Source organism: Hyla sarda, chromosome 10 (genome assembly GCF_029499605.1).
Source record: "Hyla sarda isolate aHylSar1 chromosome 10, aHylSar1.hap1, whole genome shotgun sequence".
NCBI classification, from domain to species: domain Eukaryota; kingdom Metazoa; phylum Chordata; class Amphibia; order Anura; family Hylidae; genus Hyla; species Hyla sarda.
The window spans coordinates 22835414-22860818 of record NC_079198.1 but is presented as its reverse complement, the minus strand read 5'-3'; the positions used below and the strand labels follow the sequence as shown (position 1 = coordinate 22860818).

Sequence of the window (25405 nt, the reverse complement as noted above, 5' to 3'; positions counted from 1 at the left end):
TATATATAAAAGGGTGCAGAAAGTCTGTGAGGGACTGGGTCCAAAGTCTTAATAAGGATTCAAAACAACTACCCCCCCCCCTCCTCACATAACAATACTTCACTTTCTGCCCAACAGCCCCCCCCCCACATAACAGAACCCAACATACTCCCAAGCCTCCCCCCTCACATAAAAACATAACAGGAACCTACATACCACCCCCCCCTCATGTAACAGGATCCTACATACCATACTCCCCAGCCCCCCACATATCAGGACTCCCAGCCCCCCCCCCCCTCACATAACAGGACCCTACATACCATACTCCCCCCCCCCCCCCCCACAGTAATAGCATTGTGTCCCCTCCTCTCACTCACTGCAGAACATCTTCCCCCGAGCAGCTCCAGTGACTATGTGCCGGCTGGAGGAGGAGGCATGAGCAGTGAGGAGAATGAGAGTAGAGGTGAGTGTCCTGTCTGTACAGCTCCCAGAACAGACTCTGTAGCCCTAGACCTCCACTCACTGTATCATCTTGTCATGAGTCTCAGGACCTGTGTATGATGCTGCGGTGCACACAGGTCCTGAGGCTGCTGACATGATGATTGAATGACTTGTCGGGACTCTGGTAGACCGTCCTCAAACACTGCCAACCCACAGGGCGGCCAGCCTACCAGGAATTTTCCCAGTATCCCGGTGCATTGCCGTGGAATGAGATTTGCCATAGAATGAGATGGTCCGCCTCCATCACATCCTATTGGCTCTCTGATGTCACGTGACATATTTAAACTTCACGCATCGATGCGCACAGTAGTCTCAGTTTGGCTATCACAGGGAGAGGATCTCCTCTCCCTGTGATAGCTGAAGCTGCACGGAGCTCTCATGGCCTCTGTGGCCCGACAGAAGTTCACACATGTACGCAGCTCATACGGCTGCCTCATATACATTTACTGTTGATCCACAGCGCTATCGGGATCCCGATGCCGCTGTCATCAGTGTGCGTTCCCGCGAGCGCCCCACGCCCGCAGCTGTACTCCCCGTCCCGTTAACGCTCAGGGAGCGGGGAACAGAAAGTAGAGCATCGGGCGCAGGTTAAGTTATTTGCGTAGTGCTGCGCATGCGCAGTACTACTTTACCTGCGCCCGATGCTCTACTTTCTGTTCCCCGCTCCCTGAGCGTTAACGGGACGGGGAGTACAGCTGCGGGCGTGGGGCGCTCGCGGGGACGCACACTGATGACAGCGGCATCGGGCATAGGAATCCCCATAGCGCTGTGGATCGCTCCCTGAGCGTTAACAGGGGACGGGGAGTAGACCTACGGGGGACGGGGAGTACAGCTGCGGGGAACGGGGAGTAGAGCTACGGGCGACGGGGAGTACAGCTGCGGGGGACGGGGAGTAGAGCTACGGGCGACGGGGAGTACAGCTGCGGGAGACGGGGAGTAGAGCTGCGGGGGACGGGGAGTACAGCTGCGGGGGACGGGGAGTAGAGCTGCGGGGGATGGGGAGTAGAGCTGCGGGCGTGGGGCGCTCGCGGGGACGCACACTGATGATAGCGCCATCGGGCATAGGGATCCCCATAGCGCTGTGGATCAACAGTACATGTAATAATAGAGTAAATGTATATGAGGCAGCCGTATGAGCTGCGTACATGTGTGAACTTCTGTCGGGCCACAGAGGCCATGAGAGCTCCGTACAGCTTCAGCTATCACAGGGTGAGGAGATCCTCTCCCTGTGATAGCCAAACTGACACTGCTGTGCGCATCGATGCGTGACGTTTAAATATGTCACGTGACAAGAGAGAGCCAATAGGATGTGATGGAGGCGGACCATCTCATTCTATGGCAAATCTCATTCCACGGCAATGCACCGGCCCTGGTCACGATGCAGCACTTGTAAATGTATGCTGCAGACTTCCAATTTTAAATCAGAGGTTACATAACAAACATATGCCATAGATACTTACCTGTCATGTGAATCATCATTTGTATTCTATTGTATCACTTGTAAATTGTGTTAAGTACAATATGTTGGGTCCACATCCAGAAAAGTGAAAAAACGGATAGCAGAGCATATAGCGGGAGCAAAATCTTCAACCGGAGTTCACACTAGAGAAATGTCAGGGGCATAGAGACTTCTTAAAGATTCCCATGATGGCTCCGTCACGTGAATGAAAGTATGTGTCCTAGAACATGTCTGCAAGCCCATACGTGGGGGTGATTGGCCTTTTGGATTATTATGGACAGATATTATGCATTTTTATTGATCTCCTCTAGGGTGTGTTGTTTTTTCATACCTGTACCCAAGGATGTATATACTGTATAATGGATTTTTTCCATATATTTCTTACACCTTTTTATTTAGTATGGTACATATATCATCCGTATAAATTTGTATTCTTCCACATACCCTCAATATTGTGAGTCACTTACTAGTGAAGGGTTAATACCCTGGGAGTGAGCAAGGGTTACTGATTACACAGGTGTGTGGACAAGGAAGCGGTGGACACCCACAGAGTTGGTTTTTTATAATGTGTGTGTAGTCCACCGGACATTTTAATGATTCTGAATAAATACATATACAATTTTTTATCCATCCCTTAGTGTTGGACTTCCTCCGGATAAGGAGCCTAATTTTTCCATTGATGGTTATCACAGAGCAGCTGTGTGCTTTATGTCCCGTGCCCCTTGGATAGGATATCTCGCAACTGGCAGTACGGAGTGGTGAGCTGTAAAAACTTTCCTTTTGCTTACAATTTAGGCTGGACACTTTACCTGCACCTATAGAGCGCTATATATTAATAATAACCCCTTGATTTCTCACACAGTGGAGCAATAGAGTGGGTAGATAAGTAGGTTGTGGGAAGAGAAGCCCCCCCCCCCCCCCCCCACCCCCATTAGGTAGCTAGGTCGCTCCAGTAGGTAGACAGAACCCTTCACTTTGTTTCCCCTATTACACAGGGGCCCTCAGAAAAAGTAGTAGCAGCAGCCCCTTTCGGTAGTAGTAGTAGTAGCAGCAGCCCCCATTGGGTAGTAAAAGTAGCAGTAGCAGCCCCCTTTAGGTTGTAAATATAGCATCAGCAGCCCCCTTTAGGTTCTAAATGTAGCAGCCGCCTTTAGGTAGTAAAAGTAGCATCAGCATCCCCCTTTAGATAGTAAAAGTGGCAGTATCAGCCCCCTTTAGGTAGTACAAATAGCAGTCCCAGCCCCATTTAGGTATAAAGAGTAGCAGCCTGAGACCCCTTTAAGAAGTAAAAGTCGCAGCCCCTTTAGGTGCTAGCATGGCAGCCAGAGCACAGAGGAAGGACCTGCTGCCTCTTGTGGTTGTCTACGTAATGTGGGTGGCCAGAAGAGTGATTGACAGGGCAAGGAGCCAATGGCCCTTCGCTCTGTCAAAACAGACGAGTGACCCACATTTCACTATTGGTGCGTCTGTACGACGCACTTATAGTTAAATGCATCCTGGACTGGTGGCTCTGCAGAATCAGGGGTCTTGAAAATAAAAACAAATAAAAAAAAATACTCGTCCAAGAGACTAAAACAGAGCACAATCCACTTTACCTGGTACACAAAATAATTTCAAGCAATGAGGTCTTTATTAATAGAAACTTAATAGGCAAACCAGTATGCCCCCCCCCCCCATTAGGTGGAGAGGGCCCCTGATAAGTAAATCCCCCATTAAGTAGGTATTCCTTCCTTCAGGTAGGTACACCCCCCACATCAGGTAGGCAGACAGGTAGATTCCCCCCCTTTATCATCCATTGTGCCACATCTTTCTCCCCTGTGCCCTTTTATTCCCCCATCTGATCCCCCTGTGCCATTTTTTCACGCTTCTCATGCCGCCTGTGCCATTATATTCCCCCCTCTGATGCCCCCGGGCCATTATATTCCTTTCCTATGATGCCCCTTGTGCCATTACATCTCCCAATGCCATTATATCCCCCCTGATGCCTCTTGTGCCATTATATTCTCCCCTCTAATGCCCCTGTGCCATAATATTCCCCCCCCCCCTCTGATGCCATTATATTTCAGCCCCTCCCCCCTTTATCACCCTCCTGTGTTAAATTGCTCATTCAGCAAACCCCCCTCCCCTTCCCTCCTCTCTCTGATATACATTACCTGTCCTCTGTCTGCTGGTGCGCTCCGGCAGGCTCAGGGGCTTGGTATCTTGACGGGCCTGTGGTGGCTGCTGTTGCTGCTGGGACCGCATCCTTGGTCATGACGGAGGTGCGCGCTATGAGTGACATCATCGCACGTGCCTACCCAGAGAGGCGAGTTAGGCGGCTGCTAGGAGTGACACCCGCTGTGATCTGTCCGTAACTGCAGGTACTACTGCTCCCAACATGAAGCACACTCTGCTCCATGCTGGGAGCTGTAGTACCTGCATCAATGGACAGATTGCAACGGATGTCAGAAGTGACACCCGCTGCAATCTGTCTATTAATGCAGGTACTACAGCCCCCAGCATGGATCAGAGTTTGCTCCATGTTGGGAGCAAAAGTACCTGCAGTTAAGGACAGATCACAGCGGGTGTCACTCCTGACACCCGCTGCGATTGTCCTTCATCCTTCTGAGATGCGGAGCAGATTTTTCCTGCCCTCCGCATCTCTACACTATACTCTGGGCCAGCCAGTGATGTGAATATAAATTCACATCATTAATTCATATTTCCACCTGCGAGTGAGTGGTGATTGACTGGCACCATCTGGCCAATCACCACTCTGGGCGGGAGATCTAAATCAATTATGTGAATTTCTGGTCACATCACTGGCCAGTCCGTAGTTCAGAGCAGATATGCAAGTGCTATAGAAAGCCGCTCTTCATCTCTGCAATATAAAGTACAATCACATCTGTTTATTAGTACAGGTACTACTACTCCCAGCATGGAACAGTCTGTTCCATGCTGAGAGTAGTAGTACTACCTAACAATAAAAAAAAAATAAAAGAAAGAAAAGTTAAAAAAAAAACACACTTTATAAAACACATAATTAAAATACATTACTAATAAAAAGTTTCATTTTTTTTTTTTACAATTAAATGGCCCTTTCATACATTTTTAATATTGTCGGCTACATTTTTAGGTCCCTGCCAAAAATAAAAATAAAAAAAAAGACTGCGGGTCCCGGCTGCTGTCAGCAGCCAGGGACCCGTTGGTAATAGAAGACATCACCGATGTCCCAAATAAAACAATCTAAAAAATAAATAAATTAATGAACATATTAGGTATCACCCCATGTGTAATTGTCTGAATTATTTAATTATTATACTCCTGATCCTGCCCGGTCTTTGGAGTAAATGCAAAAGAAAATTCAAATGCCAAAATTTCATATTTCTGGTCACTTCACAGAAAAAAAAATTATTAAAAAGTGATCAAACAGCCATAACTACACAAAGGTTGGACCTATGAAAACTAAAGCTCATGGCACAATTATAAACCCTGACACGGCCCTGTAGATGGAAAAATCAAGTTATAGGGTCAGAATATCTTTTCTGCTTTGTTTTACCATAAAATTAAACAAAAAGTATCCAAGTTTGGTATTTTAGGCAGGTAGAACAAAAAGACCCCAATAGGCGCTGCAGATTCCCACGAAGTAAACCAAACCAGAGATGAAGTGGTAATAGTGCAAAACACTGGAAGGTTTATTGTAGTAAAAACAATAAAATACAGATTACGCGTTTCAGGGGAGCCACCCCCTTCTTCAGATCAGAGATACTCTGATCTTAAGAAGGGGGTGGCTCCCCCGAAACGCATAATCTGTATTTTATTGTTTTTACTACAATAAACCTTCCAGTGTTTTGCACTATTACCACTTCATCTCTGGTTTGGTTTACTTCGTGCGAATCTGCAGCGCCTATTGGGGTCTTTTTGTTCTACCTGCCTAAAGTTTCATCAGGATTGGTTGTCTTTCCTCCCCTGTGACCTCCGGCTTGGCAGCAGTCCTACCATCTTTGCCACTTCTGGTAACCCCATTGTGGGTTGACATGCAAGTTTTACTTGCTCTCAGGTGAGCAGCCACTACCTAGGGGTGTGTCTTAACCGACCCCCAAGTTTTTCATGTTGCTTACCCATACGGTATTACACGAGGCGCCTCCCTCCGGTCTCTCTTTTTTCTCTTTTACAGGCAAGTTTGGTATTAGTAGGGATCCATAGAAAAGAAATAATGGCCCTCATTTATTATTCCATGTTTTGTCGGGTTGTGCGCCAGATTCCGTCGCATTGCGACAGAAATTCTGTCTGCGACAGATTTTGCTCCAGAATTTGCGCCAGAATTGAAAAACCCTGACTAACTCTCCATTTTGCTAAGAAAACCCGGAAAAGGGGCATGGCCGCCGGGGAAAGGGGCGTGGTCTCCGAAAAGGGGCGTGTTCCCGACATTTTCACAAAAACCCAACATATTTACTAAGGTTTCCACATAAAATGTGGTGGATTTGAGCTGAGGAAAACCAGACAGATCAGAGCAGGTGTAAAAAAAACAAAGTGTAAGGAAAGTGGAAAATGTAGGGAAACCTTAGTAAATATCGTGGAAAATAAATTGTAGGGAATTAAAACCCACAAAGAAACCTACACAACAGTCTTAGTAAATAAGGGCCAATATATTGCTTTTACCTCCGAAAAAAATTATTGTCAATTCCATTTTTTTTTTTACTTTTGAGCTACATTTTTTCTGGCTTCATAAAACATGATAAGCTAAAATAAGTGTGACGTTGTACAAAACAAAAGAGAGAGGGAGACGAGAGAGAAACATATATACATAAAAATATATGTAGTTATTTTGTGAAATCTATTTTTATAATATTTTGTATTGTTTCTTTGCAGGCATAATGACACTCCATCTAAAGCATACAATCTATGTGTTATCAATACTTGTAGTCTCTTTCCTGGTGAGCATGATGTATCATCACAGCTTAAAAAACAACAAGAAAACAGAGGTAACAAAACAGAGGTGTTTGGTTTTTATCATTATTGATATACTGTATCATAAAATGATGGTGGAAGGTGATTAACTATACAAGGAAGTGAAAATAATATGTTAACAGTAGCATATAATCTGAATAGGTACCAGATATATCAACACAATTATCTGTTGTACAAGCATAAAGGTAACCAATTTTTTCATTTGGACCTTAACAGGGAACAATGGCAGGTAGGGCAGGTTGTATTCCTATGCTGCCATACAGTATGTTAAGAGATTACAATAAAATCCTTCCTCAGAGTTGAACAATCATACTTTTGTACAAAATCTGCTGCTCCGTGCTTATTCTGACTTCTTTGTGTCATGGCTTTATAGCTTATTATTTAATTCAATGTATGCAGTTCGCTTACTGCATCTAGTGGCTGCTGTAGGTAGTCATCTTTTTATACTTTAAAGGGAACTATCTGCAAGGGTTCGGCAACCGGCCTGCGTGAACTCAGCCTAAATCTTGATGCAACTGATGCCGCAACTGATGACAATGGGCATCAGTTGTCATCAGTTGTGTAGCATTTGCAGCATTTGTCCATTGTTTCTGGATGTCGCAAGCTGCGTTCCCCTGACCGGTGCTGTCCATTGTGTCCAACCATCCAGCGTCAAAATTGAGACGTTGGATGATTGTGTACTGTCCCATTCTAGCATCAGTTTCCCTCCGGTGCACACCCATGTGAACCAAGGGACTTCTGAAAAATACGGACCCTAATCGCTGTAGTCTCAGGAAAGTTGCCCAAAGATTTATAAAGTTAACCTGTCTCAAGACCATAATCTGAGTTATTCTGTTCTCACTGATGGCAGCATAATACATGGATTGGATACAATGTTTCTAGTGGTCTGTCCCTTATGCCAGGACATAGGGGGGTAATTATCATTTTTATCTATTGTCAGTTTCTTTTTACCTGTTTTTTTTTCCACTTTGGTTTTTACGGACGTGTGCACGTAATTTTGGCACATAGCATGGTCTTCCTTTGGTATGTGTGTTTTCCATGTCAGAATATTGTTGGTGGTGACTTGCGCCAAACATGCATCAAAAATTAGCAGGCAAATACAATTGACGCAATTGATAAATTACTGACCATTGCAAAAATCACACACAGGACCGTCAAAATCCTAGCAAGTTTACAATTTGACAGAGCTGAGAATGTGCCAACTATTGGCGCAAAAAGACACTGCGCCAAAGAAATGCAAAATAAAAAATAAAAAATAAAAACATACATAAATCCGTTGATAAATACCTCCATAGTGTATCTATCCCTGTGTGTCTGTCCCTATGATATTCTGCCCTCAGCAAAGGCAGCATCATTTATCTGACAGGTTCATCTACGGCAAAACAGAAAAAAAATCATTGTGCGACAAAATTGAAGAAAAAACTTCTGATTTTGTCGTACTTCTGGAAAAAATCCTAATTACATGCACAAAAATTTATACGTTTAAAATTGTAATTTTCTGACCCCTATAACTTTTTAACTTTTCCATGTACGGGTCGGTATAAGGGCTCATTTTTTGCACCGTGATCTGAAGTTTTTAGCGGTAGCATTTTTGTACTGATCAGACTTTTTGATCAAAAAATACACTATTTTGGACTTTGGAATTTTTTTTGTGCGTACGCCTTGACCGTGCGGCTTAATTAATGATATATTTTTATAATTCGGACATTTCCGCATGCGGCGATACCACATATGTTTATTTTTATTTACACATTTTTTTAAACGGTCCCCAGAAGCGCATGTACAATGTACCCTCCGCAGCGCATGTATAATGTACCCTCCACAGTGCATTGCATCTATATACATCTATATACATCTAGTCACCGCAGTACTATATGTGAAAAGCATTCTAGCAGCAGCACCGGACGGCCCAATGCTGCTGATAGAAATACTTTTCATACATAGTGCTGCGGCGGCATATGTATATAGATGTGCTGGGGGGGGGGGCAGATAACGTTATATGTCTGCCCCACCAGCGCATCTATATAAATATGCCCCTGCAGCGCTATGAATGAAAAGTATTTCTATTAGCAACGCATAGTGGCAGCAGAAAACAAATACTTTTCATTCATAGCGCTGCATATAGCATTATCTGCCCCCCCCAGCGCATCTATATACATATGCCGCCGCTGCGCTATGTATGAAAAGTATTTCTATCAGCAGCATCGGGACGGCCGATGATGCTGATAGAATGCTTTTCACATATAGCGCTGCGGTGGCATATGGATATAGATGCGCTGCGCTGAGAGGGTACATTATACATGTGCTGCGGGGGGGCACATTATACATACATTGTGGGGGGGGGGGGGGGTATATATTTATTAATGCTCCGGCGGGTGTATATATTTATTAATGCGCCGGCGGGGGGTATATTTATAAATGCACCAGCGGGGGGTATATATATGTATAAATGTGCTATTTCTGCCCCCCTCCCCCTGCAGCGCTATATATCTTGCCCCCACAGCGCTTTTAATATAGATATGGCCCCTGCTACTCACAATGTTCATTTTTCAATCTCTCGCTGAGAGCCCTGATCGGCCATTCAGGGCTCCCCTTGGAGGATTAAAAAATAAAAGTTAAAACACAGGATCCATCGCAGGGTTGCGGAGCTTGCCGCCCGCTCCCCTGCTTAATAACTTTGGATCGCATGGGGTCTCAAAAGTGAAACTGGGTGTGATCAATCCCTCAGCCCCTGCGGCGATCCTGCTGACTACGGAAGCCAGTGAGTTGTTGACTAGCAACATCTGAAGGGCTACAGTTTGGAGACCACTATACAGTGGTCTCTAAACTGTAGCCCTCCAAATGTTGCAAAACTACAACTCCCAGCATGCCCAAACAGCTGTTTGCTATTTGGGCATGCTGGGATTTGTAGTTTTGCAATATTTGGAGGGCTACCATTTGGAGATCACTTTGCAGTGGTCTCTAAACCGTGCCCCTGTAGATCTTGCAAAACTACAACTCCCAGCATGCTCACACAGCAGTTTGCTGTCTGGGCATGCTGGGATTTGTAGTTTTGCAACATCTGGAGGGCCACTGTGTGGTGGTTTCTAAACCGTGGCCCTCTAAATCTTGCAAAACTACAACTCCCAGCTTGCACGAACAGCAAACGGCTGTCTCGGCATGCTGAGAGTTGTAGTTGCGTGCCTCCAGCTGTTGCATAACTACATCTCCATGTCATTTGGCTATCAGTACATGCTGGGAGTTTTAGTTTTGCAACAGCTGGAGGCACACTGGTTAGAAAATACTGAGTTAGGTAACAGAACCTAACTCAAGGTTTTCCAACCAGTGTGCCTCTAGCCATTGCAAAACTACAACTCCCAGCTTGCAACAGCTGGAGATTTGCCCCCCCTCCATGTACAGGGTACATTCACATGGGCGGAGGTTTACAATGAGTCTCCTGCTCCAAGTTTGAGCTGCGGCGCAGCTCAACTCCTAGTGGGAAACTCACCGTAAACCCCCACCAGTGCTAATGTACCCTAAAAACAGCACACTACATTACACAAAATAAAGGGTAAAACACTACATATACACACCCTTACACTGTCCCCCCCCCCCCCCCCCAATAAAAATTTAAAACGTATCTTGCAGCAGTGTTTCCAAAACGGAGCCTCCAGCTGTTGCAAAACAACATCTCCCAGCATTTCCAGACAGCCACTGTCCAGGCATGCTGGGAGTTTAACAACAGCTGGAGGCACCCTGTTAGGGAATCACTGGCGTAGAATATTTTTGGTAGTGGAGGCAATTGTAACGCTTGCATCTGAGTCCACCCCTATGCAAATCCCTTTTTCTCCTTTTACCCCATATGAAAAGGAATAGTTGGAGTCTACACCAGCCTGTTAGTGTAAAAAAATAAAACATTTACACTAACATTCTGGTGTTGCCCCATACTTTTCATTTTCACAAGAGGTAAAAGGAAAAAAAGACCCCCAAAATTTGTAATGCAATTGTAACAGAAATACCCCATATGCGGATGTAAAATGCTCTGCGGGCGCACAACATGGCTCAGAAGTGAGAGCGCACCATGTACATTTAATGCCTAAATTGGTGATTTGCACAGGGGTGGCTGATTTTACATTGGTTCTGACAAAAAACACACTAGGGCTTATTTTTAGGGTAGGGCTTATTTATTTAAGGTACGGTAAGTACACTGAACAACATGGCGGTTCCACGGTATATAACAGTATTTACACCCCCCATTATCATCATGTGATGGGCGCAGCTCTGCCCCCCAATGTCCCCCCCCCTCCGGTTTATCAGACCAGCGCTGCACCCCACATCGGGGGACTAATCATATGTCATCCGCGAGCGCAGCTTCTCTCCCCCCCCCTGCCAAATAATTGCAGCCCGGGCACAGGAATACAAAGTACAGTGCAGCGGCTGATAAATATTAAAAAACAAACTTTAATTTACCTTCGTCCTCCGTTCCCCCATTGCTAAGGAACCGGCCTCATGGTCCCTCCGCTGTTTTTCCTGCTTCCTGGTGTTGGGGCGTCACAGAGCCTTTAGCCTATCACCGGCCGCAGCGATGTCCCGCCTCAGCCGATGATAGGCTGAGCTGACTGTCATGTAAGAAGCCGGCCGGCTTGAGGGGTGTAGTTTCCAAAATAGTTGTCAAGTGTTTTTTTTTTTTTTTTTTTGCTGTTATGGCACCATAGGGGCTTCTGAACACACTTTCTAAATGTCATTTTGAATATTTTGAGGGGAATTTCCAATTTGAAGGCCCCTCAAATCCACTTCAAAACTGAACTGGTCCCTGAAAAATTCCAATTTTGAAAATTTTGTGAAAAATTAGAAAATTGCTACTGAACTTTGGAGCCCTTTGGAGTCTTACAAGAGTCTTCCAAAAGTAAAAACATGTCAACTTTATGATGCCAACATAAATTAGACATATTTTATATGTGAATCAATAAAAAAAATTTTTTTGAATGTCTATTTTCCTTACAATCAGAGAGCTTCAAAGTTAGACAAAAATGCAACATTTTCCCATTTTTCATGAAATTTTGGAATTTTTCACCAAGAAATGATGCAAGTATTAATGAAAAGTTACCACTAACATGCAGTAGAATATGTCACGAAAAAACAGTCTCGGAATCAGAATGATTAGGAAAAGCATCCCAGAGTTATTAATGCTTAAAGTGACCTTGGTCAGATGTCCAAAAAATGCTATGGTTCTTAAGGTCATAATTGGCTGGGTCCTTAAAGGGGTATTCCAGGCCAAAACTTTTTTTTATATATCAACTGGCTCTGGAAAGTTAAACAGATTTGTAAATTACTTCTATTAAAAAATCTTAATCCTTCCAATAGTTATTAGCTTCTGAAGTTGAGTTGCTGTTTTCTGTCTAACTGCTCTCTGATGACTCTCGACCCGATAGCTGTGCAGTTCCTATGGGGATATTCTCCCATCATGCACAGCTCCCGGGACGTGACATCATCATTGAGCAGTTAGACAGAAAACTTCAGAAGCTAATAACTATTGGAAGGATTAAGATTTTTTTAATAGAAGTGATTTACAAATCTGTTTAACTTTCCGGAGCCAGTTGATATATAAAAAAAAGTTTTGGCCTGGAATACCCCTTTAAGGGGTTAAGTTGTGAAGTAAAGATGCATGATGTAAAGAATGTGAGAGATTTGGATGTAATGCGCCACAATTTGAGATACGTCTAAATTCTGTCTGACGTGAGAAGTATTAATAAATGTAAAGGGTTTTATACATTAGGGAACAAAACAACATAAAAAATGCAATTCCCCCCACTGTTGGTGCTGAAATTGATATCAGATTTCCATTCATATCTGCATTATCCAGGTAATCTGCAGCTAAATCTGAAACAACTGGATTTACCGGGGGATTTTTTTCTTCCCCATTGAATTTAACTGATAAAATGTACAACAAATCCATGAATATTAAAATGCTGCAGATTTAAAAATCCACAACGAAGATCGGCTCAGACATGTTCCGCAGCACATAGATATTCACTATTTTTACATTGACCTCTGCAGAATAAAATCTGCAGCTTCAAATCCTGCGCATCAAATATGCACAGGATACTATATGTGTGAATAGACCCTTAAGGTTGAAAACACTAAATTAGACTGACTAAAACAATGTAATCATAGTACAGTGGTCCCTCAACATATGATATTAATTGGTTCCAGGAGAACCATCATATGTTGAAACCATCATATGTCGAGTACATATGTCTATGTAAAAATGGTAATTGGTTCTGGGGCCTCGGAACCATTGTATGTTGAATACATATCTCTATGGGAAACTGCTAATTGGTTCTGGGATGACCATTGTATGTGGAGTGTATGGGGAGTGTTTAACAAACCAGGGTGCCTCCAGCTGTTGCACAACTACAACTCCCAGCTTGCATGTACAGCCATTGACTGTCTGGGCATGCTGGGAGTTATAGTTTTGAAACAGCTGGAGGCATACTGATAGGGAAACATTGATGTATGGGGTGTATAGTGTGTATATGTATTGTATGTGATGTGTGACATCACATACAGTACTGTACAGTTCTTTAAATACCTTCAGGGGGGACAGAATGTCCTCCATTACCATCCTGCCGACTACAGCTCTATAGGAAAGGAAGGGGAGGGCAGCCAGCAGCTCATTGGATGCCTGCAGCGAGATGCTGCAGGCTATTGGCTGCACTGGGGGGGCGGGGCTTACACGGAGCTCACAGTGGAAGCCTGTATGAGTTAGCAGGACAGCATGTGAGTAACAGGAGGCAGAACGGGGCACACGGGGCACATTAAACAACTATCTGTCAGTTGCTGAAGTTGTCAGCGCTGTCAGATAGCTGTTTGTACGATGGCCCCGACACACAGCAGCATCATATGTCGAGGCTGCCTTCAACATACGATCGGCTCTGAGAGGCCATCATATGTTGAAATGATCATATGTCGAGGCCATCATAAGTCGGGGGGTCACTGTACTATTACTGATGATTGAAGTATTTTATTGTTGCTATTGTCAATAATAATAATCATATTTTTTTCTGTCTGACAGTGTTCTAATAGAGAGAATGGAATTATATTAAGGAACACCACTGCGAAGGCTTCAGAAATAGAAATGCGGATAAGTGAAATCTTCAATGAGATAGACCAGAGGATACCTAAAGTAACTTTAATTGATAAAGACAGTGCAACAAGTGCTACAAAAAGCAAAGTGTTCATTAAAAACCCCCAAAACAGTTATTGTGTCGGGGATCAATTAATTGTACAGGTTGATGTGTATGATTATCTGGGAAAGAAGAAATCCTATGGAGGAGACTATCTCAGAGCAAGAATTTCCAACCCAGATAAGAGAGCCGGATCTTCAGGGAGAATTGAAGATCTTAACAATGGAACGTATCATATTCATTTCACCTTATTTTGGGAAGGTAAAGTTATGGTGACTGTATTTCTTATGCACCCAAGTGAAGTTGTCTCTGCTCTCTGGAAGTCAAGGAACAGCTGGTATGGCCAAGTAGAATTCGTAGGAAAGTTTACCCGTAAAGGTAAAGAAATGGTGACAAAGTGCGGATATGCTCTCGATAAAAAGGAAGAACTTTGTGAATATGCTGACCACGAGAATGAAGAATACTTTTATTGTGTCAAACCTCAGGACTTCCACTGCGATTCATTTACTGAGTTTAAAAATTGGAAAACTTCTGCTACACAGCTGTCCAAACTGGAAAACAGTTTCCTTACACAGTATGTATTCCTATAAATACTTGTACTGTTAGCACATTAATCTATTGGCATATTTGTGAGGGCCTCCCCTAATATCCTGGCGTATATAACACAACACACAACTGTAATTTATATTGTAAAGTTTTACAATTTCAATAAAAAAAAAATAGTGATGCATTTATAGGTTTATTCCCAGCATGCATAGATCCGGCGCCGGGAGCTTGTGATGTCATAGCCCCACCCTTCATGATGTCACGCCCCACCCCCTCAATGCAAGCCTATGGGAGGGGGCGTGACGGCATGAGGGGCTATGACGTCACAAGTTCTCGGCGCCGGCTCTAAGCATTAGGAACATTTTGTTCCAAACGCTGAACAGCGGAGTACCCCTTTAAGGCTAGGTTCACATTGTCGTTCGCATCCGACCCGTTAAGGGTACGATCGGATCTTCTTTTTTGGGGGGGGGGGGGGGGCGGCGATCGGACCCTAAAACAGGTCGGATGCAAACAGCTACTATCGAGTCCAGACAGACCCCATTCACTTGCAGGGGGTCCATCGGTGATCCGGTAATTTTACAGGAATTTAGTGGAGAAAAAAATTGTGCTTGCACTATTTTTTTCTCCACTAAACTCCCCACCTTCTGGCCGGATTGCCGACGGAACTCCGAATAGCAGAGTCCGACAGCAATGTGAATTAGGCCTTAGCTGGAAAAACCTGTAAGTCTATGTTCACACATAGTATTTTGGTCAGTATTTTAGCCAAATCTAGGAATGGGTCCAAAAAACAGATGTGATGAAAATCTTTCTATTCAGTTTTTTTTTTCTGTTTCAGTTTTATTTCTGCTTTTGGCTAAAAATACTGACCAAAATACTATGGGGGGGATATAGCAACATCTATTTCTTAAAAAAATAAATAGGCTCCCCCAGCGCAAGGGCACGTTGATTTATGTCGAGGTGCATACTTTATAAATACTCATACATAAATCCTGGCACATCTCAGGCTTCATGTGTGTGTTTAGGGAATTGAACACCTGCTCGGTGCTGCAAACATGCAGAAATTGAAATAAATTTGGCACGACCATGACACCCCTCACTCTTGCCCACATGGCGAGCTGTTTCCAGGTAGAAGGATGATAAATTTCCCCTATGTGTGAACATAGCCTGAAAGTGACACAGCTCTAGTGTAGTGCTGGCGCTGTTTAAATAAAGGACTAATAATAATAATAATTATTATTATTATATAATGTTCAAACTATTAAAATGGTATTTATCTTGGAACGTAATTTTTTTGAGTTACCTCACATCCCACAAAACAAGGAGTTTATAAGTTGTCCGATAAAAACTATAGCTGGCCATACAAAAAACTATTGTTGACTGCTCTGTATATGGAAAAATATAATTCTTGGGGGGGGGGGGTTACAGGTTTAAAGCCTTTTTTTGTATAAAAAAAAGCTGCAGAGATGCATCACCGCTCTGCTCCCTAAGCAGACAGAGCAGAGGGGTTACGTGGGCCATCAATCACATCGAGTGGAGTTACTACGGCCAGAGCGACGGGACCTGGTAAATATAGTTCTCCGCCAAGGGACTACTTATGGGGCGGTGGGGGTAACTTACGAGCTTCATATACTCACCAGGTAAAGATTTTACCATATATAACATGTTGCCAAGTGTTATATATGCTTCCACATCTCTGAATCCAAACTGGTTGACGTTTGGTTTGAGAAGCCGGCCCTGGCTTTTTGATCAGTTTTCGCAAGCATTTCAATGGATTTTGTCACAGGTAGTTGGGGGTCGGATTGTGACAAATTACATGAACGATTTCCTCTTGTTGGAATCCCTGGGATCCAGGCCATAAAATCTATTGGCTCTTAGAGCTATCTTCAGTGAGCTTAAGGTGCCTGTTTCAGAGAAAATGGTTAAAGGTTCTGCTACTTATTTGGTGTTTTTAGGGGTGATCTTAGACGCTTCTAGTATGGAGGCCCAGCTGCCAGAGAACAAACTAGTTAGGATCAGAGATACGATTCATAGGTTGGTTAGATCTCAGCTTTCCACGAAGTTGGAGTTGCAATTATTGCTAGGTATGCGCAATTTTTCCATGCACATTCTTCCCAAAGGTGGAATGTTTGTATCCAGACTCCTGGCTTTCCCACCATCCCCGAGCAAGATAATTTTGTGCACTTGGATAAGGAGTCAGTGGTCAATGTGCAGATGTGGGATAGATTTCTCTCAGGGTGGAATGGTATATCTTTTTTAATCCCATGTGCAGATGGCCATTCCCTGTAGGCTATCTCGGACAGCTCTCCTAAAGGTGTTGCAGTTAAATTTTAAGGGCATTGGTTGGCAGTGGCCTGGCCAGGGGAGGTGGAGCAGAATCCGGGGTTTTCCCAAACCTCAACCCTGTTTGAGGTTGTCCCTTTAGTAGCTACAGAATATATTTGGGGTAGGTTGTGGACCAAAAACACAGTAATGTTTGTCACGGATAATGCAGCCATGGTATATATTATCAATAAAGGTAGATCCAGATCAGGGGAGATATGAGGTTTGTTAGAAGTTTGGTTTTGCTATCTTTGACTCATTGTTTTCATGTCACTTGTGAACATATTGAAGGTGAGGTTTTCCAGAATGAAGTTCGATCTTTTCTTTCAGGTGACGCTGGGAGTAGACAAAGTGGCAACCCCAGTGCCCCCTTAAAACCTAATCAATAAATAATTTTCTAATAACACTGCAAAGGCATACTCCACAGCATAGAATATGTTTATACAGTTCCGACATAATCATCTTCAAGGTAGTCAAGATATTATTTCCTACTAGTTTTTTGTTGCATTGATAACTTGGAGAAGAGTCTGCTTCTCACTGAGCAGGCACTCTGTGGGGTAGAGGTGGGGGAGGATAGCGGGATGGAGGTGTAGGACAGTCAGGCAGCTAGCTAGGTTACAATTAGAAAACGGGGTAGAGGGAAACGTGTCAGGAAGGCTAGTCCTGAACTGGCACACCCCAACAAGTTTGCCCAGTTGGCAGATGAGGGGGATGCCCTTTCAGAGCTAGCAGTACTGCAGCAAGACTCTGCCTTTGACCGCCAGGGGGGTGTCTGCTCCAGTAAGTAGGGATGGAGGAGTGCAGGGTAGGCCAGACAGGTACTGGTAGTGGGGGACTCCATTATTAGGGGGACAGACAGGGAGATCAAAAGACCGGAATCGCTGAACAGTGTGTTGTCTTTCTGGCGCTCGAGCTTGGCACATAGCGGATCAGGTTGACAGGTTGCCGGGTGGGGCTGGAGAGGACCCAGCAGTCATGGTACATATTGGCACCAATGATAAAGTAAGAGGTAGGTGGAGTGCCTTTCAAAATGATTTCAAGGACTTAGGCCGCAAGCTTAAGGCAAGGACCTCCAAGGTAATATTTTCTGAAATATTACCTGTACCACGAGCCACACCAGAGAGGCAGCTGGAGATTAGGGAGGTAAACAAGTGGCTCAGAAGCTGGTGTAGGAAGGAGGGGTTTGAGTTCATGGAGAACTTGGCCGACTTCTCTTCAGATACAGGCTCTAGAGATACAGTGTAGATAGAGAGCTGGGACTTATTAATGTACTTGGGGGTAAAGCGGAGGGAGGAGTTAGAATAGTTAATAGGGATAAGTTTCATAGGAAAAAAAACATACACATTTGAATTGCCTGTTGACTAATGCCAGAAGTCTGCCTAATGAAAGAGAGTAACTGGAGTTGATAATGTCTGAGAAAAATTATTACATAGTGGGTATAACAGAGACTTGGTTGGACGATAGCTATGACTAGTTGGTAAACATACAGGATTATAGTCTATTCAGGAAGGATCGGACAAAACCGAAAGGGGGAGGAGTTTGTTTTTATGTAAAGTCCAGTCTGAAGGCCGCACTGCGGGAGGATATACGGGAGGGAAACAATAATGTGGAGTCAATTTGGTTAGAAATATACGCAGATAATAAAAAAAAATTCTAATGGGGTTTGCTATAAGCCACCAAATATAATGGAAGAGGCAGAAGATCAATTACTGAGGCAAATAAACAAGGCAGCAAATCAGAATGAGGTGATAATAATGGGGGACTTTAACTATCCTGATATATACTGGGAGACTGAGACCTGTGAATCTCATAAAGGACACACGTTTCTGACTATAGCTAAAGACAATTATCTGTCCCAAATGGTGCAGGGCCCGACAAGAGGGGGCACCCTACTGGACTTAATATTAACCAACAGACCCAACAGAGTAACTAATGTGCAGATAGAAGGATACATAGGAAATAGTGATAATATAATGAATTATAACTTGTTCTTCAATAAGGGAACCTCTTGAGGGGCCACAAAAAGCAATGAACTTTAGGAAAGCAAAGTTTGATCAATTCTGAGAAGCCCTTAAAGGGGTACTACACTTCTAGACATTTTATCCTATGCATTTTATTCATTTTACCCCTATCGGATTTGCATTAAGGGGGCATGACGTCACAAGGAGACGGAGCCATGACGTCACAAACCGCCAGCCCCTGTATCGTGAGTCATCAGCCACGGAGCAAACTTAGCTCCATAGAGCTGATGACTCGCGGGGCTGCAGGAGAGATGGCGGGGTTCCTCTGGGAGACTTTTAAAAATATTTTAAATTCTCACTATAAGAGGTACATACAGTACCTTATGGGAATTAAAGGGTCAGGAATAGGAGAAAACCAATATGGATGAATAACAATGTTAGGGGGCAATAAATAACAAAAAAAAAGCATTTAATCTACTAAAAAAGGACGGCAGTGAAGATGCATTACAAAGCTATAGAGAAAATGTGGAATATGTAAAAAACAGATAAAAGCCGGAACAGTGGAGACAGAAAGACTCATTGCCAAGGAGAGTAAAACTAACCTCAAATGTTCTTTAAAGGAGTTGTCCAGTGGTGACTCAGTGGTTAACAACTTATCCCCTATCTTAAGGATAGGGGATAAGTTGCAGATCGCGGGGGGTCCGACTGCTGGGGCCCCCTGCGATCTCCTGTACGGAGCTCCGACAGCCCGCGGGAATAGGGCGTGTTGACCTCCGCACGAAGCGGCGGCCGACACGCCCCCTCAATACAACTCTATGGCAGAGCCGAAGCGCTGCCTTCGGCAATCTCCGGCTCTGCCATTGAGATCTATTGAGGGGGCGTGTCAGCCGCCGCTTCGTGCGGGGGTCGACACCCGCTATCAGGCCGGAGAGCCGGGGCCCTGTACAGAGAGATCGCAGGGGGCCCCAGCGGTCGGACCCCCCGCAATCTCAAACTTATCCCCTATCCTTAGAATAGGGGATAAGTTTTTCACCACTGGACTACCCCTTTAACTATATAAAAAGCAAAAAGGTTAAAAATGAATAGATTAACCCCTTAAGCCCATTTTTTTCTCCTCGCCTTCAAAAAATCATAACTCTTTTATATTTTCCTCCACAGACTAGTATGAGGGCTTGTTCTTTGCGTGACCAGTTACCATAAAATGTATGGTGCAACCATAAAAATACTATTTGTGTGGGGAAAAGAAAACCGCAATTTAGCAAATTTGGGAAGGTTTTGTTTTCACACTGTACAATTTACGGTAAAAATGACATTTGTCCTTTATTCCTTGGGTCAATACGATTAAAATGATACGCATGATTATACACTTTTCTATTACTGTTGCGCTTAAAAAAAATGGCAAACTGTTTAACCAAATTAGTACGTTTAAAAGCCCCCTATTTTGAAGACCCATAACTATTTCATTTTTCCATATAAGCGGCGGTATGAGGGCTCATTTTTTGCAACGTGATCTGTATTTTTTGGGGGGAATAAAATGTTATAAAAAAGCAGCTATTTTGGACTTTTTTTTTTTTACGTTCACGCCGTTCACCGTACAGTATCATTAACATTTTATTTTAATAGTTCAGATATTTACGCACGCGGCGATACCAAATATGTATATAAAATATATTTTTTACACTTTTTGGGGGTGAAATAGGGAAAATGGGACAATTTACATTTTTATTGGGGAGGGGGTTTTTCACATTTTTTTACTTTTATTTATTTATTTATTTAACTTTTATTTTTACACTTTAATAGTCCCCATAGGGGACTATTTATAGCAATCATTCGATTGCTAATACTGTTCAGTGCTATGTATAGGACATAGCACTGATCAGCATTATCGGTGATCTTCTGCTCTGGTCTACTCAATTGCAGACCAGAGCAGAAGACCCCGGGAAACTGCCGAAGCAATGTGAGGGGACCTCCGGCCGCCATGCTGGATGATTGGATCTCCGCGGCAGTGGTTTTAGGTCCAGTCAGGAAACCGCATATGGGTCAAAAATGGTGACTCCGGTCGGCTCATTAAAGTAAATAGAGTTCAGCGGTGGTCCAGCTAGGGTACAGGAGAGACCAGTTTTCCCCTCCCCCAGCCGGATCTGCCACCCGTAATGTAAAAACGAAGTGTGAATGCAGCCTAAGAGAGTTCAAAAGGGGCCTGAATGCATTTCTGGAGAGTAATAACATTACAGGTTATGGATAATAGATTTATAGGGACAGAACGTTGATTCAGAGATCTATTCTGCCATATTTGGAGTCGGGAAGGAAATGTTACTTCTAGTATGAGTGTTTTTTGCCTTCCTCTGGATCAACTCAGTAGGGACTCATTAGGGTTATAGGTTGAACTTGATGGACTCTGCTCTTTTTTCAACCTTTTGAACTATGTTACTATTATGTATTGTATATTTTTATATATGACATATGGGGGCATAGAGCCAGAGGCCTATAACTATTTGTGTATATATATATATATATATATATATATATATATATATATATATATATATTATAAAGGTTATAGGACCCCATATAGATGTAGGCCGCAGGTTCCCTCTCCAGATTGTATGCCCCATATAGTGTAGTTTGATATAGGCCCACAGCTATGTGCCTCAAGTTATTATAGGTCCCCATTTAGAAGTTAGGTTGTGGCCCCCCTCCCAGCCACCCTTCTTCACTGTGGGAAAAAAGGTGTTTTACCATCATCACAGGAGGGGATTATTTACAATGGAACTCTCTGCCCCAACATGTTGTGATGGTTGATTCATTGAACAAGCTCAAGGGGGACCTGGATGCCTTTCTGGAGAAATATTAGTAATAATATTAGAAGTTATGCATACTAGATTTCTGGAGGTGGGGCATTGATCCAGGAATTTATTCTGCCATATGTGGAGTCAGGAAAAAATTAATAATTAATAAAAAATAAAATAATTGTCCAGTTTTGGTAAATGTACTAAATAGTGATTTTTGGCATTATTTATACATAAAGAGTACCTGTCACCAAACTAAACTTTTAATATATTGTTCCTTATGTAATTATAAGACACTTTGCTATCTACTTGCTGTAAAAATTCTCAACCTTTATATGTTTTTAATGTGATTGAATAAACAGCCACTAGGTGGCTCTGTTCTGTTACCTGCCGCAAGTCAAACAGTTTGGTCTCCTCCCGGCCTGGCAAGAGATCAAATTCAGGAAGTGTGTGCGGGGTATGGCGAGGCACAGCTCTTGCAGGCTTCAGTGTCCTGGCGCCTGCTGGGGAACGCCCACTTTCTCCTGCCGGGAGCTCACACAATGTGAGCAAGGGGAAAGGTATGATACACAGCTTTTTAAAGGGCAGGGGAGTGTTAGGTGTAGTTAGGAAATATAATCAGAGTTAGTTTAGAAAATATTGTTTTATGATAGGTACTCTTTAACACCTTAAATTGGTAATTCAGTGGAAATTAATATATTTTTTTTTTAAATCAACTGGTGCCAGAAAGTTAAACAGATTTGTAAATTACTTCTATTAAAAAATCTTAATCCTTCCAGTACTTTTTAGGGGCTGTATACTACAGAGGAAATGCTTTTCTTTTTGGATTTTTCTTCTGTCATGACCACAGTGCTCTCTGCTGACCTCTGCTGTCCATTTTAGGAACTGTCCAGAGCAGCATATGTTTGCTATGGGGATTTTCTCCTACTCTGGACAGTTCCTAAAATGGACAGCAGAGGTCAGCAGAGAGCACTGTGGTCGTGACAGAAGAGAAATAAAAAAAGAAAAGCATTTCCTCTGTAGCATACAGCTGCTAATAAGTACTGGAAGGATTAAGAAGTAATTTACAAATCTGTTTAACTTTCTGGCACCAGTTGATAGAAAAAAAAGTTTTCCACCAGAGTACCCCTTTAAGGACAAAGGGTGTACCTGTACGTCTTTGTCCTGCTCCACTTCTATGACACAGGGTCAGCTCATAGCGGGGTGGTCCCGATGGCTACCAGCCATTGGGACCCGTGGCTAATACCGGACATCACCAATCCTGGTGATGCCTGGCATTAACCCATTAGGTGGATTTTTTTCTATTTTAGACACCGCAATCAACTTTGATTGCGGTGTCTAAAATAGAAAAAAATCCATCCTGGCAGCTTAGCGGAGCAGCCCAATCAGCTTAGAAGACAGCGGAAGGGCCCTTACCTGCATCCTCATCGTCTGATCTTTGACTCCATGCTCCAGGATGCCTCAGCAGCCTGGAGCAATTGAGCACCAAAATGTAATAGTCCCTTATGGGGACTATAAAACTGTGTAAAAAAAAAGTTAAAAAAGTTAATGTGAATTAACCTCTTCCCCTAATAAAAGTTTGAATCACTATCCTTTTCACATTTAAAAAAATAAATATGTAAACAAAAATAAACATAAACATATGTGGTATCGCTGCATGCGTGAATGTTCGAACTATAAAAATATTATACCAAGCCAAAAGAAAGAATGCTCACGGCACTCGATGCGCTGACATCATGCTTCCTCTTTATTCAAACAAGGGGGTACAACGCAGCTTGCGTTTGCAGCGAAACAGTTGTTGGCCTGTTCCCCCGTCTCCCCTCCCGATGTCTGTGTATCCCCTTGTTTGAATAAAGAAGCATGATGTCAGCACATCGAGTGCCTTAAGCATTCTTTCTTTTGGCTTGGTATGATCCATTGCTCCAGCTCTGCTTATCACTGAGCACCAAAAGACTGACATTAGGATTGCGGCTTTTACATCTCGGCACCTCTCCAGGTACAGGTGTTATATTGCGGGACACCAGGCAATGCCGACCCGTGCCTCCATTTTGCTATATAAAAATATTATGTTTATTACATTGTACAGTGACCCTGACTTATAATGTCCCCTGTCCTGTGCCCCTCACATATAATGCCCCATGTCCTGTGCCCCTCACATATAATGCCCCCCTGACATGTGCCCCTCACATATAATGCCCCCTGAGGGTGCAGGACAGGGGGCATTATATGTGAAGGGCACATGTCAGGGGGGGCATTATATGTGAGGGGCACAGGACATGGGGTATTATATATGAGGGGCACATGACGGGGGGGGGGGGGGGTCCTGTCATGTGCCCCCACATATAATGCCCCCCTGACATGTGCCCCTTACTCCTCATTTGCCCCTCTCACTTATAATTTGCTCCCCCCCCCCTTTCTCACGCCCGCCACCTTTCTCCCACGCTGCGGCTGCTCCATTCCTGCAGTCAGTGAGAGCCGTGGGGATGTGATTTCCTGCCGTGATTGGCTCTCACTGACTGCAGGAATGGAGCAGCCGCGGCGTGTGATAGCAAGGTGACGGGCGTGAGAAAGCGGTGGTGGAGCGGGACAGCCGACAGCTCCCACTCCACCATGCGATAGTTCAGGAAGAGGGGCAACAATCTTGGGGGGGCAATTGCCCCGTTGCCCCCCCCCCCCCTGGATCCGCCACTGCCTCCACAGTGGGCGGCGACCCGGCAGCTCGGATCGGATTTGCACAGCCAGCACTGCAGAGAGAGTGAGTTAGCCAGGCAGGGGCAGAGAGCTGCGAGTGCGAGCGCGCCCCCCCAGATGTTGTGCCCGGTGTGGCCGGCCCCCCCTGCACCCCCCACGCTACGCCTCTGGATGTTACTCAGCTGTATTGCTGTAATATGTAGAAGTTTTAGAAGCTGTTAAATTATTTGTAAATATACATTTGCTGAAAGTAACTCGTTTTATCCTTTAGGTCAAATTATGGAGTGGAAATACCAGTAAATATACCAGCTATTAATGTCGTTCTCTGCAACAGTAAGTATACTTTTTTTCAAAGCTTCTGATCATTGTTAAATACATGTAACTCAATTTATTGCCATTGCTAAATGATGTATTTACACAAAAGTATTTTTGTAAATTTTTTGCACAATTGCAAGCCAAAACCAGGAGTAGAATCTAACTTAATAGTACACTGCTTAAAAAAATGAAGTCCAAGTCAATGACACTTCTGTGAAATCACACTGTCCACTCAGGAAGCAACACTGATTGACAATCAATTTCACATGCTGTTGTGCAAATGGAACAGACAACATGTGGAAATTATAGGCAATTAGCAAGACATCCCCCAATAAAGGAGTGGTTCTGCAGGTGGTGACCACAGACCACTTCTCATTTCCTATGCTTCTTGGCTGATGTTTTGGTCACTTTTGAATGCTGGCAGTGCTTTCACTCTAGTGGTAGCATGAGACGGAGTCTACAACCCACACAAGTGGCTCAGGTAGTGCAGCTCATCCAGGATGGTAGATCAATGTGAGCTGTGGCAAGAAGGTTTGCTGTGTCTGTCAGCGTAGTGTCCAGAGCATGGAGGCGCTACCAGGAGACAGGCCGGTACATCAGAAGACATGGAGGAGGCCGTAGGAGGGCAACAACCCAGCAGCAGGACCGCTACCTCCACCTTTGTGCAAGGAGGAGCAGTGCCAGAGCCCTGCAAAATGACCTCCAGCAGGCCACAAATGTGCATGTGCC

At 43.9% G+C, this 25405-nt stretch overlaps 1 protein-coding gene across 1 annotated transcript in view; it reads left to right on the top strand.

The window, feature by feature from the left end:
- Positions 1 to 356: 356 nt before the first annotated feature.
- LOC130294325 (uncharacterized) overlaps positions 357 to 25405 on the top strand; it is a 309439-nt gene continuing 284390 nt past the window's right edge. Inside the window, exons 1-6 of the mRNA XM_056543944.1 lie at positions 357 to 442; positions 2021 to 2150; positions 2578 to 2697; positions 6791 to 6903; positions 13944 to 14629; positions 24633 to 24694. Of these exons, the coding sequence (XP_056399919.1) occupies positions 6796 to 6903; positions 13944 to 14629; positions 24633 to 24694 (856 nt within the window). The 5' untranslated portion in view covers positions 357 to 442; positions 2021 to 2150; positions 2578 to 2697; positions 6791 to 6795. The remainder of the gene's footprint in view (positions 443 to 2020; positions 2151 to 2577; positions 2698 to 6790; positions 6904 to 13943; positions 14630 to 24632; positions 24695 to 25405) is intronic.